We start from the raw sequence: 16,996 nt of genomic DNA, 5'->3' as shown, positions 1-16,996 counted from the left end.
CCGGATCGGCAGTGGAGGCCACCTTCGCCTTCCCCTTCCCGCCGGCAGCCTTCTTCTTCCGCACCAACGGAGGACCATCTGCGGATTCCTCATCAGAACACAAGATTAGAGGAATTCCAGCAGAGGTTTCAGCATTGAGGGGTCGAGGGTTGAATAACGCCTTACCTGGCCGCCTGGCGCTCAGGATCTCGTGGCCTGGCGGGTAGACCTCCACGAACCGATCCGCCGTCTGTTCAAGGATGGGCAACTCGTTCTCATCTAGAGCACGAGTACCCATCCGAGCGGGACTATCAGCCTCCCGCGGATACAGGAGCGACTGCAAGTCGTTCCCCTCTGAAATAAAAGAAAAACAGTTAGAAGACAAACATATATAAACAAAGAAGACAGAGCATACCATAAGGGACAGAGTTCAAACCGTATTCAAGGACGATCGGGATCTTTTGCGCCTCCGCATCCTTCCACACCCGGCTCATCCCGAGCATCACCATCCCGGACTCCGCAAAGCGGTAAACCGGAGATTGGACTCGGGATATCTTTGAGAACCATTCCGCCTCCTGGTAGTTGGAGGCGTGAAGGCTGGGGAGTGCTTGCCCATTCTTGAACTTCATGGCAAGGGGGATGGCGCGAGCGGAGATATAAAAGAACTCCCGCTTCCATGAACGAAGACTGCGCTCGGTTGCGCAAATCTTCAAACCCTTGATCCGGGTTATCAGAGTATGCCACCCCTGGATGCACCTCCAAGAGTAGAAGGTCATCAGGCGGTCGACGAAGGGCTCAACGCCCAGAATCCGGCACACCCACTCGAAGTGGCGAATCTTTGCGATCGCCATCGGGTGTACCTCGGTCAGGTGTACACCGTGCCTCTCCAGAACACGGTACACAAACTTCGTCAAGGGGAACCTAAGATTCCCATAGACAAAGAATGCGGCATATACCCCGATCTTGCCTCTGGGGGCATCATACACCGTCTGATGAGGTTCAGAAAACTCAGGCTCGAGAGACTCGAGCATGAACTTCCTGACGATGTACTGATATAGATCGACAGGCAGAGCACACTGGCACTCGCCAGCAGTACTCTTGTCATCCTTGTCGGATGTGGATGACGGGTTCTCGGCGTACACCCCAGCCTCCTGGGCTGTACCCTCAAGATCGTAAGCAGAAGACATCTTGCAGGTATGAAAAAGAGAACAATTTCAAGAGAATGCTCGACTGAAAAGGTGAGTATTCGCCGGAAATCGTTTTGAAGATGAAGAGAAAAGTGAAAGTGTGGATTACAAAGGACCCTCTCCCCCTTTATATACTAATCGCAATCAATGCGATGAATTTAATGCGGAAGAGAGAGAAATCGCAGATGCAATGAAACTATGACACGTGGCAAAGAACAAGCTGGCAACAGCTGTTGAAAGGACGCGTGCCATTAATTTCGCGGCCACGCGCCCGAAAAATTGCGCCCACGCGCCTGAAAAAGCGTCTGGAATGACCATGTACTGTCACGTCACCATAACTTCCTGCACGTCCTGACACAGTCAGAAGAAACTGTCGGACGACGTTTCAACAGTTTGGACTGTTCTTATCCTTTCACCAACTCTTCGAATTTCAAAATTTCAAAAAGATTCAAAAGTAAGCGGGAAAATACCCCTTACCTTGGCAACCAAGTAACTGTAAGACAGGTGCGAGTACAGTGTTAAGGCAAAACCCTTCACATACTTAGCACCTGCAGGGAATTGAAGCCAAGAATACCTCGGCGACCAAGTAACTATAAGACGGGTGCGGGTACAGTGTTAAGGCAAAAACCCTTCACATACTTAGCACCCGCAGGGAATTGAAGCCAGGAATACCTTGGAAGTAAAGTAACCGTAAGACGAGTGCGGGTACAGTGTCAAGGCAAAACCCTTCACATACCTAGCACTCCGCAAGGAATTGAAACCAAGAAGGATCTTCTGGGCAATGCTTGCGGAAACGGGAATAACATCCCCGCATAGCGGGAACGTCGAGAACTACATTGTTTGAAGCTTCAAGATGGAATTGGTGGTTTTAACATAATTGATCACTATGTTCAAAACTACCAAAACCTCATGGAGAATCCACACAAGTGTGACTCAACGCTCCTGACTTGCGAGGAGGTTACAGACCTACCCGCATCATACCCAGAGATCAAGCAGGAAAGTCGGGAATTTCTGCAAGTGACATAAGGACTTCCGCGGGAAGAATCCCCATGGAAAACCTTAAAACTAAACCCTTTTCAAAAACCCTTAGCTCAAGTCCAAAAGTTCACCTCACTTATTAAACACTCATGAGAAGAACATTGGACTGGGGGGACTTGAAGAGGTAGGTCCCAGCAGAGCCCAGTTGGACCCACAGGACTCACCTTGAAGAGACGTCTGCGCAGAAACCAACTGGATCCGCAGGACCCACCATGCTCAGAGACGTGACGTCCTTACGCGCAGTACGCAAGCTGTTCCCGCAGGAAATGCCTCCCAATGGTGAAGTACTCCGCCTGTTCCCGCAGCTGCGGATACAAGCCATCAGGGAAGGCCACCCGCGCAGCAAGGCTACACGCACAAGGCACTTAGCTCTCAATAATTCAGTAGTCACCTGAAGGAATGAGCAAAGCCGGGAACAATCCCGCACAAAGGCGGGAGGGGGAATACTCCCGCCCAAATGAGCCAGTCCGTACGATACTGGAAGATCTTTTGTACTGTACCTGACGAGGTATGGGCAAAAGATCTGACCAGAGATACGACAGCCCATTGACAACAGTATGGCGAGCAGCATGCTCTTGTACTGTATGTCACTATTAGCCGCTACCTACTCACCAACTCCTGTCATACCACGTGCATAGCCTGCAGTTGGTGGAAAAGGAATAGCACACAGCAGGCCTGGTCACTGTCAGCCGCTACCTACCCACCAACTGCCAGCATGGCACGTGCGTAGGCCACAGTTGGTAGAACAGGAATACTATTCAGCCGGCTATACCCTCTTGGAAACCTACCTTCGGCTATAAATACCCCAAATGGTATGATCATCTCATCTTATCTTGTATCTTACATCTTATACCTGATATCTGCTCTAGCAATCTCTTAATATACATTTATATTCAAGAGCAATCTAGTCTGATTCTCACGCCGGAGGGTGGTCACAAGGAGGTACCCCCCCCCCCCTTCTCAATGACGAGCTCACGGTGTCTGTTTTGCAGGTTATCAGAAGAACCATCTTTGCCGGATCTAACCCCTCGTGGGAAACATCTATTTAACCCCCAGATTATCCGTAATCTGCCCGGGGTAACTTAGTGTTTCTTCAGTTAAGTTAAGATTCAAGTAAGTGACAAATTTCGTATGTGTTCGACTAAATGTGGTCAACGAAGCTTTGCTGCAGCTGCTACTGTCAAATTTCGTATCTCCCCGATGTACCTTTGTTCACACTAATTATCAGCAAAACTACAAAAAATTAAATAGAAAATACATATAAATACAAAACAGTTTTACGTGTTGACCTGAAGCCAACATTATTCAAATCTATCATATTTAAAATGCATTAAAATAATATTTGTGGTGTTCTAATATTGTAAACGTGCCCGTTTCTTCGATATTGAATTATGTGGTTTGAAGAGAAAATAAATTTTTTTCCCTCAAAATATAAATAAAAGATGGGACAAGTTATCGTCTAAATTAAATTAACGTGTTATCTGTGTGAATCAAGGAGCGTAATTATATATACAAGTAGTGTAATTTCACAATATTGTAATTACACTACCCTATAATTACATTATATTGTATAAATATGTACTTACATTATATTGTATAAATATGTACACTACTTAATTCATGCATTTAGCAAGTTAATATAATTTATATTTGATCCAAACTCATAAAAGATAAGGGCAAATGGTTTATAGGAGATAGATTTTTTATTTTGGTTTTAAGTTGATCCGCTATTTGAAATGAGCGGATCCTAGAAATCGCATAGATGTTGTATGTTGTCTATTTATATGGAAGTTACGAAGGTGTTCCGCATTCCAAATGAGGAAACCAGTTTGAATTTTCTAGGATTCGTCATTTCAAATAACATAACCCATGAAAAAAGCTGTTCAAAGTTGTACTCGTCTGTCAAAAACTATCCAAGATCTGCCATCTGAAATGGCGGATCCTAGAAAATTCAAACTAGTTCTATCCTTTTATTTGATAAAACACTTTCGAAACTTCCATGTCATCAAACACTAGCTGACACCATATGTACAATTTTTAAAATCCGTCTTTTCAAATGACAGATCACTTAAAAACTAAAACAAAATTCTTTCTATAGACAAATATAAAGGAAATTATATTTGTGCGGATTTATTTATGATAATTTATGTAAAAGAAAATATAAAGACTATCTTAAGGAAAATAAAATTAAAACCAACATATAGAAATATAAATTGGATTATATCTCGTGTAGTTGGTCTTCTGGTTCAATGACAAGGGTAATGGTTAAGGTTTGAGATCGTAAGATTTCAAGTTTGAAACCTAACTCAATAAGATTTTTTCACAATGACGAATTTCCTCCTTAATAGTGTTTTTGGTGAATCATGCTTTAAACGTCAACATCAGTATGAATAATTGACATCTCATCTTATAAAAATTTACTTAGATATTAGAGATAGTTTCAATAGTTATTAAAAAAAAGGAAAAATCAAATCCACTTATAGCCGTCAAAAGTGATTTGTTTAAACCATCAACAACTTGATTCGTAGAGAAATTAATAAGTGAATTGACATGTAATCCGAGTAATGTGATTGGCTGATAGGAGCAACTTAATTTGAAAAGGAAATTGTATTGGGAAACAACTTGATGGTTATATATAAATATGAGTTGTAGTTTATAGTAACTTGATTTGACGTTAGGAGAGAAGGACAAAGGTAGCATCGATGAAAATTATGTCGAAAGACCACATCAATGTATTGTGAGTTGTGACTTCTCAAATATATTTTTTTTAACGATAAATTTCTTTTTCTTTTCGGGACGTGAATGTCACGGTCTCTCATATATAGCTAGGAAGATGTGAGCGTATCAAAAACATTGAGAGTTTGTGTTTATGTAATCCTAAATTATATAGTGAGTTTGTCAAGCATGCTGAAGAAGCCAAAATTAGTTAGTCGCTATGTGTCTATGTGATGTTTTTTCTTTGTTCACGCTAATGTTTGGGCATCTGGTGCCATCACCTGGTTGAGTTGATCAATTCCGATAATTTGTAGATTGCCGACTCAAGGACGCCTTCCCATCGTTTAGTTAGATACTTCTTAGCTTCGAATGGACAAGAGTTGTAAATGTTTAGGTTGATCTCAATCTAATGTTCAATCCTTTTTATACAATTAGGGGTTTTAATATCCATAAACGGAAATAGAAAACATTTTATATGTTAAAATACGACATATAAGTTGCTTAAAAGTCTTAGAAAGTAAAAGCTTATAAGGAACACATATTCAACTTTAAAAAATACCAACTCATGAGATTCAACTTGTAGACTAAAACACTATACATGGGCATCTCTCAATCCTTTTGAAACTGGAACCTTTTTCATAAGAAAAAATGATTTATATCACATGACTTTGAAGAATTAATCTTGATAAAGGTTTAAAGTTTAAAGAGTTTGAGTTTGAGTCGGTTTAGTTTATTTAATTAGTAGTAGGTTTTGGTTATTAATTTATTTAGTTTCCTAGTTTGAGTCTAATTAGGTTTCTTGGTGAGCAAGTTAAGGTTTTAGTATAAATAGATGGTTTAGGGTTATTGTATTTTGTGTGGTTTTCATTCTTAATAATATTGAAAGAGTCGTGAGGAGTTCTCACAAAATATCGGTGTTGTTCGTGTTGCTCGATCCAATTAAGTCCAACAATTGGTATCAGAGCGTAGGCTCATATCAATGCAATTTGAAGGTCGATTGAATTAACATTTGGGAGGTCTAGTTCGTCGAAAGAAAAGAAGACTAAATATAAAGAGAGAAAGAAAGTCAAGGCTGATTTGGTCGAAAAAATATAGGAGACAGATTTGCACGTCTAATTATTTACAAAGACGGTGGAATTAATTCTAAGCACACAAGCAAAGTGGTAAAAAAAATCTTTGGCTACAACTATTGTTGATAGATAGAAAAAGAACAGAAAAATAAGCAGTTTGTTTGCTTGCTTGAGTCAAAAGCAACGGTGGGAATTAATTAGAAAAAAGAACCTACTAGGCACGTAGGTGAAGCAAACACACACCTCTAATTAATGCACAAAGATTAAATTAAAAGGTGTATTGGTGAAGAAGAACGATCGAGCAGGCAGAAGAGTTACGCAGCCGAACAGAAGACGAGAACAACAAGGAATAAGATCAAACGCACCTGAGAAGACGGGTTGCAATAGTGTAGCAATCAAACAGTGAAGAAGACGATCGTATCTGTGTGAACGATCAAGAAGAAGACGTAGACGGTCGTATCTGTGTGAACGATCTAGAAGAAAAATCAACGTCAATCTGTGTGATTCGTTGAAAGAAGGAGACGCAACGTTAATCTGTGTGATTCGTTGAAAGAAGCAGTAGCGTAAATCTGTGTGATTCGCTGTGATCGTATCTGTGTGAGCGATCAAAGAGGACGATCTGTGTGACGTTAAGAAGATTAGAAGAAAAGAATGGTTGATAATGCAAACAATGCAGGGAATGTCCCGGTTCGAGAAAACAACACCTCGTTTCAAGTACCAAAGTTGACAACAACGAACTACAACACTTGGACAATTCTAATGGAGTCAGTTTTGGATGCACAAGGGTTGTGGGAGACAATTAAGCCGGTAACCGGTGGGGCCGTTGATGAAAAGAAGAACAAGATTGCAAGAGCAATTCTCTATCAAGCTTTACCAGAGGATATACCCCTTCAAGTTGCTAGGAACCGAAGTGCGAAAGACATATGGGAAGCTTTACGTGTAAGGTTTCTTGGTCCTGACAGGGTCCAAAGGGCACGTTTAGCAAGTTTAAGAAGAGAATTTGAGCAACTTCGAATGAAAAAAACAGATACGATTGAAGAGTTTGCTGGAAAATTAGCCGGATTTGTTTCAAGATATACTAGTCTTGGTTCAAATCTCGAAGATGAAGTGTTAGTGCGAAAGTTGTTAGATTCGGTGCCAAAGAAGTATCTTCAGATTGTTGCTTCTATTGAACAATATTCAGATCTTGACACCATGCCATTCGAATAAGCAATAGGCAGGTTGAAGGCCTATGAGGAACGAATCAGAGAGCAAGATGAGACGAATGATAGCGGTCAAAGTAAGTTGTTGCTAACTAAAACTGATGGACAGGAAAGTTCGAAGAATGAAGAGGATGTTTTTGAATGTTGTGGACGAGGGAAAAGTGACCATGGACGTGGCCGAGGTAGAGGACGTGGCGTTGGACGAGGTAGAGGTGGTCGGTTCCAACCAAGTGAAAATCAAAAGGAGAAAGGTATGGGTCGTGGTAAAGCTCATATCAGATGCTATAATTGTCTTGAGTATGGTCATTTTGCATATGAGTGTCCCGGGCCAAAACCAAAAGAGGAAGCTACTAATTTGGTTCGTGAAGATTTGGATCCAACGCTATTTTGAAGAGTAACGAGTCCATATCAAGATTAAGGGGGTGAATGAAGAATTAATCTTGATAAAGGTTTAAAGTTTAAAGAGTTTGAGTTTGAGTCGGTTTAGTTTATTTAATTAGTAGTAAGTTTTGGTTATTAATTTATTTAGTTTCCTAGTTTGAGTCTATTTAGGTTTCTTGGTGAGCAAGTTAAGGTTTTAGTATAAATAGATGGTTTAGGGTTATTGTATTTTGTGTGGTTTTCATTCTTAATAATATTGAAAGAGTCGTGAGGAGTTCTCACAAAATATCGGTGTTGTTCGTGTTGCTCGATCCAATTAAGTCCAACAGACTTTTATATCATCAATATGTATTTATAATTGTAGACCAGAAACATAATCACAAACAATCTTATAACTAAAATTACTTACTAATATTTGAGAGACTTCTCCCATTATGTTACTTGCATTGACAGACATACAATATATTTTACATATATTATTCACATGTGAATGTAACATACTAGTCAGGTCATTTATTAATACATAGTTACCACTTTAAATGTTTGTAAATAGAAAGTAAAATTTATAGAAGCTTTATATATTTTTTAATATTTAATTATTTTATTTAATGAAAAAATGTAATTGGTTTGTAAAGAAACACTAATCGACACCGGGCAGATTACGGATAATATGGGGGTTAAATAGATGTTTCCCACGAGGGGTTAGATCCGGCTAAGATGGTTCTTCTGATAACCTGCAAAACAGACACCGTGAGCTCGTCACTGAGAAGGGGGGGGTACCTCCTTGTGACCACCATCCGGCGTGAGAATCAGACTAGATTGCTCTTGAATATAAGTGTATATTAAGAGAATGACTAGAGCAGATATCAGGTAATATATCAAGATATGAGATATGAGATAAGATATATTATACCATTCCAAGGTGTTGGAGTATTTATAGCCGAAGGTAGGTTTCCAAGCAGGTACAGCCGGCTGAATAGTGTTCCTGTTCTGCCAACTGTGGGCTACGCACATGCCATGCTGGTGGTTGGTGGATAGGTAGCGGCTGATAGTGACCAGGCCGGCTGTTTACTATTCCTGTTCCACCAACTGCAGGCCATGCCATGCACGTCCTCCGACAGGTTGGTAAGTAGGCAGCGGCTAATAGTGACATACAGTACAAGAGCGTGCTGCTCGTCATACTGTTGTCAGTGAGCTGTCGTATCTTTGGTCAGATCTTTTGTCCATACCTCGTCAGGTACAGTACAAAAGATCCTCCAGTATCGTACGGACTGGCTCATTTGGGCGGGAGTTTTCCCGGCTTTGTGCGGGAGTATTCCCGGCTTTGCTCATTCCTTCTTCAGGTGACATTACTGAATTATTATGAGAGTTAAGTCCTTGTGCGTGTAGCTTTGCTGCGCAGGTAGCCTTCCCTGATGGCTTGTATCCGCAGCTGCGGGAACAGGCAGAGTACTTCACCATTGGGAGGCTTTTCCTGCGGGAACAGCTTGCGTACTGCGCGTAAGGACGTCACGTCTCTGAGCATGGTGGGTCCTGCGGACCCAGTTGGTTTCTGCGCAGACGTCCTTCTTAAAGGTGAGTCTTGTGGGTCCAACTGGGCTCTGCTGGGACCTACCTCTTCAAGTCCCCCCAGTCCAATGTTCTTCTAATGAATTTAATAAGTGAGGTGAACTTTTGGACTTAAGCAAAGGGTTTTGAAAAGGGTTTAGTTTTAAGGTTTTCCATGGGGATTCTTCCCGCGGAAGTCCTAATGTCACGTGCAGAAATTCCCGACTTTTCTGATTGATCTTTGGGTGTGATGCGGGTAGGTCTGTAACCTCCTCGCAAGTCAGGAGCGTTGAGTTCCACTTGTGTAGATCCTCCATGAGGTTTTGGTAGTTTTGAACATAGTGATCAATTATGTTTAAACAACCAATTCCATCTTGGAGGTTCAAACAATCTAATTCTCGACGTTCCCGCTATGCGGGGATGTTATTCCCGTTTCCGCAAGCACTGCCCAGAAGATCCTTCTTGGTTTCAATTCCCTGCGGAGTGCTAGGTATGTGAAGGGTTTCGCCTTGACATTGTACCCGCACTCGTCTTATAGTTACTTTACTTCCAAGGTATTCCTGGCTTCAATTCCCTGCGGGTGCTAAGTATGTGAACGGTTTTGCCTTGACACTGTACTCGCACCCGTCTTATGGTTACTTGGTTGCCGAGGTATTCTTGGCTTTAATTCCCTGCAGGTGCTAAGTATGTGAAGGGTTTTGCCTTAACACTGTACTCGCACCTGTCTTATAGTTACTTGGTTGCCAAGGTAAGGGGTATTTTCCCGCTTACTTTTGAATCTTTTTGAAATTCGAAGAGTTGGTGAAAGGATAAGAACAGTCCAAACTGTTGAAACGTCGTCCGACGGTTTCTTCTGACTGTGTCAGGACGTGCAGGAAGTTATGGTGACGTGACAGTACATGGTCATTCCAGACGCTTTTTAAGGCGCGTGGGCGCGATTTTTCGGGCGCGTGGCCGCGAAATTAATGGCACGCGTCCTTTCAACAGCTGTTGCCAGCTTGCTCTTTGCCACGTGTCATAGTTTCATTGCACCTGCGATTTCTCTCTCTTCCGCATTAAATTCATCGCATTAATTGCGATTAGTATATAAAGGGCGAGAGGGTGCACCTTAGTCCACACTTTCACTTCTTTCTTCATCTTCTAAACGATTTCCGTCGAATACTCACTATTCCGTCGAGCATTCTTCTGAAGTCGTTGTTCTGTACATCCAAAACATGTCTTCTACCCGTGATTTTGAGGCCACTGCCGAGGAGTCTGAGTTGTTCGTCGAGAACCCGACGTCGACGTCCGAAAAGGACGACAAGAGCACTGCTGGCGAGTGCCAGTGCGCTAACAGTACATCGTCCAGAAGTTCGTGATTTTGACCTCTACCAGTACATCGTCCGGAAGTTCATGCTCGAGCCGTTCGAGCCTGAGTTTCCGGAGCCACACCAGACGGTGTACGATGCCCCGAAGGGCAAGATAGGGGTGTACGCTGCATTCTTCGTCTATGGGAATCTCAGGTTCCCATTGACGAAGTTTGTATACCGTGTTCTGGAGAGACACGGTGTGCATCTGACTGAGGTACACCCAATGGCGATCGCCAAGATCCGCCATTTCGAGTGGGTGTGTCTCATTCTGGGCGTGGAGCCCCACGTTGATCGGTTAATGACCTTCTACTCCTGGAGGTGCATCCGGGGGTGGTACACCTTGGTCAATCGGATCAAGGGTTTGAAGATCTGCGCTACCGAGCGCAGTCTTCGGTCGTGGAAGCGGGAGATTTTTTATATCTCCGCTCGCGTCGTCCCCCTTGCGATGACGTTTAAGAATGGGAGAGCACTCCCCGCCCTTCACGCCCTCAACCACCAGGAGGCGGAGTGGTTCGCCAAGATCTCCCGGATCCAGACTCCGGTGTACCGCTTTGCGGAGTCCGGGATGGTGATGCTCGGGATGAGCCGGGTGTGGAAGGAGGCGTCACAGATTCCCATCGTCCTCGAATACGGTTTGAACTCTGTCCCTTACGGTATGCTCTGTCTTCTTTGTTGATATAGGTTTTTCTTCTAACTGTTTCTTTTTTTTTATTTTAGAGGGAAACGACTTGCAGTCTCTCCTGCAGCTGCGGGAGAGTGATGGTCCCGCTCGGATGGGTACTCGTGCTCTAGATGAGCACGAGTTGCCCATCCTTGAGCAAACGGCGGATCGGTTCGTGGAGGTCTACCCGCCAGGCCACGAGATCCTGAGCGCCAGGCGGCCAGGTAAAGAACTTTTTGACCCTCGCCCTCTCAATGCTCAAACCTCTGCGGGAATTCCTCTAATTTTGTCATCCTCTGATGAGGAATCCGCAGATGGTCCTTTATTGGCGAGGAAGAAGAAGGCTGCCGGCGGGAAGGGGAAGGCGAAGGTTGCCTCCAGTGCCGATCCGAAGAACCGGTCAAACTCGGAGACCGAGAGCGAGGAGGCGGCGGGGAACCCAGGTGGTGCTGAGACCACTGCTCCGGAGGCTGAGACGACTGCCACCTCCGAGCAGCCCAGGACGACGACGGTGACCAGTATGAAGAGGCCGGCTCCATCTGGTTCGTCCCCGCCTGTTCGCACCTTTAGGCTCAAGAAAACCCGTAAGTATAATCTTCCTTTACTTTTACTGCATAGCTTTACACCATTATACTAATATCTCGTCTTCGTGCAGGCGTGGATGCTACCGCCTTCCAGGGCGGAGCGGGGAGGAGCACCTCCGGACCCATGACGGTAGGTTTGGTCAACCTACCTGAGGCGATGACCCAGGCGACTGCGCCTGCTTCAGTTGTTGGTTCAGTTGCTCACCCGGTTGAGCCAACTGTTCCAACTGTGATGACATCTCCGCCGGCTGTCAGTGCCATATTCACTGATTCCTTCACTGAGCCGGCGGTGAATGTTACTGTGGATTCTTCCGCAGCCGCGGCCGCGGTTGTAAGTTCACCTCCGCTGGTTTCTACCAAGGCGGCCTCCGCTATGCCTCCTCCGGCGCCGGCGACTACGGCCGGTCCTTCAGGTATGTCCGGGGTTGGGGCGTCAAGCCAATCTCTGCCTCCTTCCCATCTGCCTGACCTCTTGGATGGATATCCGTTAGGTTCGGGTGATGGGTTTGGCGGCTACAGGCCTGTCGTCGACCCTACAGGTGCGTAGGGTTATTTTAGCCTTTATTTTATATATATATATTTTTTTTATATCATCTTTTCCTAACTGCTTTTTGCTTTTGCAGTGTCGGATTCCAATGAAGTGTATGTTCCACGATGGAACATCCGCCGAGGAACAACCCTTCGGACGCCTGTAGAATGCGTCGAATGGGCGCGCCACGCCGCCCCCGCCGGTGCGCTGGGGGAAGCCATGTCCAGCTACCAGGAGGGTAGGCTGTCGAATGAACTGCGGATTCTCCTTGCCCGGATGCAGCCGCGCGTCGAGTTACTTTGTCGTGAAAACGACAAGTTAAAGACGGCGCGTAGCCTGGAAGTGGCTCAGGCGCGGGCCATCCGGGAGGAGAACAAGAGGCTTGCCGCAGTAGCTGCGGAAAAGGAGAAGGCCTTCCAAGCCCTTGAAGTTGAAGTTCAGGCCCGTCTCGAGGCCCGTTCCAAGGCTGCCCAAGCTGTTAATGAACAGCTTCGGCTGGCTAAGGAAACTGCACGGAACGCAACTGAGAGGGCCACCAAGGCTGAAGCTGTTGCTGAGCCTCTACGCATTGAGAATGAGGAGCTTAAAGCCAAGCTAGAGAGGCTCCAGCAGGCTCATGATGCCTTGGCTATGGAAGACGCCAAGAAGCTCCAAGAGATCTTGGACCAGAGGGGCGTGCTTGACCACATTGAGCGGAAGCTAAAGGGCGTTGAAGAGGCTGCTGCTAAGGAAGTGTTGCTCGCCAACCTTAACAAAAGTGAAGCCGAACGCGCCCGTAACCAAGCTCAAGCCGCCCTCCAGGAGGCTCTGGTTGCCAAGGAATGGCTTCTTCGAGAAGCGTTGTCTCAGGTATGCGTAATTTCATAATATCTTTACGCTTTTCTTTGTAAATAGAAAAGGTTTTAATACTTGTATTTTTTCTTGTAGGTTGTGCATCGAGTCTTCACGGACACATCATACGACGATGCCATGAGCGCAGCCCTCAACGCTTCTCATGAGGATGGGGAAAAGGCCGGCTTCCTGCTTGGTCTAGGGTTCGTTGAGAAAGGCATCCCGCCTTCCAACTTCCCTTTATATGATGTGGATACTGAAGCTGTATATGACCAAGCAGTGAACCAGTATGCCGCCTTCCCGCATCCGGTGGTGGAGAAGGTGAACGAAGTTGCTGCTGCTGATGATGGGCTAGCCATTCTAAAGACCTTCCTTGAACCGCCACAGCCAACTGATGGTGCGGGTACAAGTGGGTTTGGAGGGAGTGGTCTTGAAGCTTGAACCTTAAGATCCATTCCCACTGTTAGGATAGGTTTACATTGTATAGATTTATATTCATGTAGGCGGGTAGTTACCCCGCCATTCTTGTAATGAATTATTATGAAATATAAATCTTTGTGCGGGTAGGAACGCTAATTTCACTGGATGACTTGCTTTATAAACGTTATATGACTTGCTCATGCATACTTTAGTTTAAATTAGCAACTTTCCAAGTGTTCTGAATAAGTTAACCTTTGAACGTGGTAGATAATAGGTTGAAGTTTTGCTTCCTCCTTCGTGATTGTGCGGGTAAGACCGTCACTTGCACTTAGTAGGATGGCTAAACTTTACCTATATCTGACCTGCGTGGAGGTTTTCCTCATCTTTTCGTTAGAAATTTTCTAAGTGTTTAGAATAAGTTAACCTTTGAACGTGGTAGATAATAGGTTGAAGTTTTGCTTCCTCCTTCGTGATTGTGCGGGTAAAACCGTCACTTGCACTTGGTAGGATGGCTAAACTTCACCTATATCTGACCTGCGTGGAGGTTTTCCTCATCCTTCCGTTAGAAATTTTCTAAGTATTTTGAATAGGTTAACTGTTCGACGCGCGGTTGACAATAGGTTAGTTCGGTTTCTTCTATCATGATTTGTGCGGTTAGGACCGGCACTTTCATTTAGTGGGATCACCAAACTTTACCTATAACTGACCTGCGTGAAGGTTTTCCGTTTATTGTGTTTACGCGGGTTTTACCGCCGTTCACACGCAACGATTTCTTTACACATTTATGCGGTGAAAACCGGCATATCAGTGTTTTGAATAAATTAACCGTTCGACGCGCGGTTGTCAATAGGTTAGTTCGGTTTCCTCTATCATGATTTGTGCGGTTAGGACCGGCACTTTCATTTAGTGGGATCACCAAACTTTACCTATGACTGACCTGCGTGAAGGTTTACCGTTTTTTGTGTTTATGCGGGTCTTGCCGCCTTCCACACGCAACGACTTCTTTCCCCACTTATGTATGCGGTGAAGACCGGCATATCAGTGTGGAAAGTTCATAAGTATAAATGTAAGACCATCAGCGTCAATGTGATAAGGAGAATCATTTCCATTAGAAGTGGCTATGGGCCTTTTCTTTTATAAGTTTGGAATTGATCTACATGCAGATTGTGTAATTGAGCTCCCTTCCATGTTCTTGGGAGTGTCATCGAGCCTTTCGAGCCGATATGCACTTGGTTCGGAATCTCGTTGTTTACGCAGTATGTAGTCTCCAACATTGAAGCTGCAGTTTTATTCGTGTTTTCCCCAACTGGGGTTCTACACTCATCAGCCTGCTCAGCGTTCGTTACGCCACGAGGTGCGCGAGCGTCCCATCTCTGACAAATGCTTCGACGATGTCCTTCACGTCTGTGCATTCTTCAGTGTTGTGGCCTTTTGTCCTGTGAAAGTCACAGTATTTGCTCCGATCAGCATTGTGACGATGTCGGATTATTGGAGCCTTTGGCCATGGGAGCTTCTCAGTGGCGAATATCTCGGTGACGCTTTTGGTGAGTGGCGTCCATCTGGAGTTCTGGTTCGACTGTACGTTATCCCTTCCGCCTAACCGATGTTGCAAGCCGGATGAGGTGTCAAAGTTTACCCTTGACTGCCAAATGCCTAGCTTCCGCTTTTTGTTTAGTCGGGCGGTAAGGACGTTGTCTTCTCTTGTTTTCTGGGTGTAGAGGTTTGTGCTCTGGGGGAGATCTCTACCCAGTTGCTTCTCCGTTTCCGCAAAGCGTTTAGCTGCTGTCATGATGGCATCCCATGTGGACGGCATGCCATCTTTACCCGTTAAGGTGCGGATGAGCTCTGGGTCTTCCGCGCCTTGGATGAAAGCAGCGCGAACAAGATCTTCGCTAATAGTGCCCAGACTTAGCTTCTTTGAATTGAAGCGCGTGATGAAGTCAAGTAAAGACTCATCTTCCTCTCGGATGCAGTTGAGGATTGTCCATTGCTCTTCAGTATACTTTCTTTGTTGGCTGAAATGTTGGCTAAACTTCTGCTGGAAGTCTTCCCAATCGTAGATGTAGTGGACCGGTAGACGATCGAACCATGCTCTAGCTGCCCCAACAAGCGTCATTTGGAACATGTAACACCACGTAGGTTCCGTCCAACTACTGACGGTTGCCCCCGCTATGAATCTGTTCAAATGATCGTCTGGATCAGATATACCATCGTAAGTGCCGATGTTGGACATCTGTTTGGCACTTTTCGGGGCGATTGCTTCCGCAATGTCCCTTGCAAATTTGGACGTTCCCGCCTTTGCAGCGGTTGGTCTAAATGTTTTGGAGAAGTCACGTGGGTTTCCATCCGCGTTTTTTGGTTTGAAAGTTTCTCCAAAATGCCTTCTCGGTTGGGAGTCCGTTTCCTTACGCTTCCCTTTCGCCCTATGACGAGGGTTTGCGTCACTATCGGATTCCTCCGAATCATCGTCCAAATACCCTCCAAATTCATCAGCCTGTTGGAGTGAACGTAAGCGTTCATCCAACTCAGCTTGGAATTCTTTTTGATGTGCTTCCGCCCACGCTTTAACTTCATCGAGTGTTTGGCGGGGGAGCCTCGTCCGTTGTCTCTCTAACTGGGTATCGGTGAATCCCAGTGAGAGATTATTTACTGCACTTGCCCCAGCTCGGGTAACTGGGGTAGTGTTCGTAAATTTTACTGCACTTGCCCCGGTTTGGGTAACCGGGGTAGTGTTCGTAAAAACTGTATAGTCGCCGGTATTCCCCCCAGTAGCTGGGGTTTTGGTTACCGGGGTTTCTTGGTCACTCGTTGGTTTTGGGACCGGAGTAACTTTAACCATCTTTCCAGAAGTTTTGAGAAAACTGAAAAAGAATTAAGTTCTAGCTTTTATGCACGGATGGCGCCAATGAAGAAACACTAATCGACCCCGGGCAGATTACGGATAATCTGGGGGTTAAATAGATGTTTCCCATGAGGGGTTAGATCCGGCTAAGATGGTTCTTCTGTAACCTGCAAAACAGACACCGTGAGCTCGTCACTAAGAAGGGGGGGTACCTTCTTGTGACCACCCTCCGGCGTGAGAATCAGACTAGATTGCTCTTGAATATAAGTGTATATTAAGATAATGACTAGAGCAGATATCAGGTAATATATCAAGATATGAGATATGAGATAAGATATATTATACCATTCCAAGGTGTTGGAGTATTTATAGCCGAAGGTAGGTTTCCAAGCAGGTACATCCGGCTGAATAGTGTTCCTGTTCTGCCAACTGTGGGCTACGCACATGCCATGCTGGTGGTTGGTGGATAAGTAGCGGCTGATAGTGACCAGGCCGGCTGTGTACTATTCCTGTTCCACCAACTGCTGGGACCTACCTCTTCAGTTTGTAATTTCAGTTTTAAGTTTGTAATACTAACTTTTCTTTGTTCGAAAACGATAATAATTTGGTTTAGCAAGAATTCCAATGGTATACTATATAGGCGTCACATTTTCTCTCTTT

The 16,996-nt window shown here is 44.8% G+C and overlaps 1 protein-coding gene across 1 annotated transcript; it reads left to right on the top strand.

Moving 5' to 3' along the window:
• Positions 1 to 6,640: 6,640 nt before the first annotated feature.
• On the top strand, positions 6,641 to 7,198 carry LOC143588442 (uncharacterized). The gene has a single exon (XM_077069441.1). It carries the CDS (start codon positions 6,641 to 6,643, stop codon positions 7,196 to 7,198), a length of 558 nt encoding a protein of 185 aa, XP_076925556.1.
• Positions 7,199 to 16,996: the final 9,798 nt, after the last annotated feature.

The sequence above is a fragment of the Bidens hawaiensis genome, unplaced genomic scaffold (assembly GCF_021521415.1).
Source record: "Bidens hawaiensis isolate Kalapana, Puna unplaced genomic scaffold, B.hawaiensis_p1.1 tig00036381_1, whole genome shotgun sequence".
NCBI lineage: Eukaryota > Viridiplantae > Streptophyta > Magnoliopsida > Asterales > Asteraceae > Bidens > Bidens hawaiensis.
Note: the sequence above shows the minus strand (reverse complement) of the source record. Positions and strands in the feature narration are given on the sequence as shown.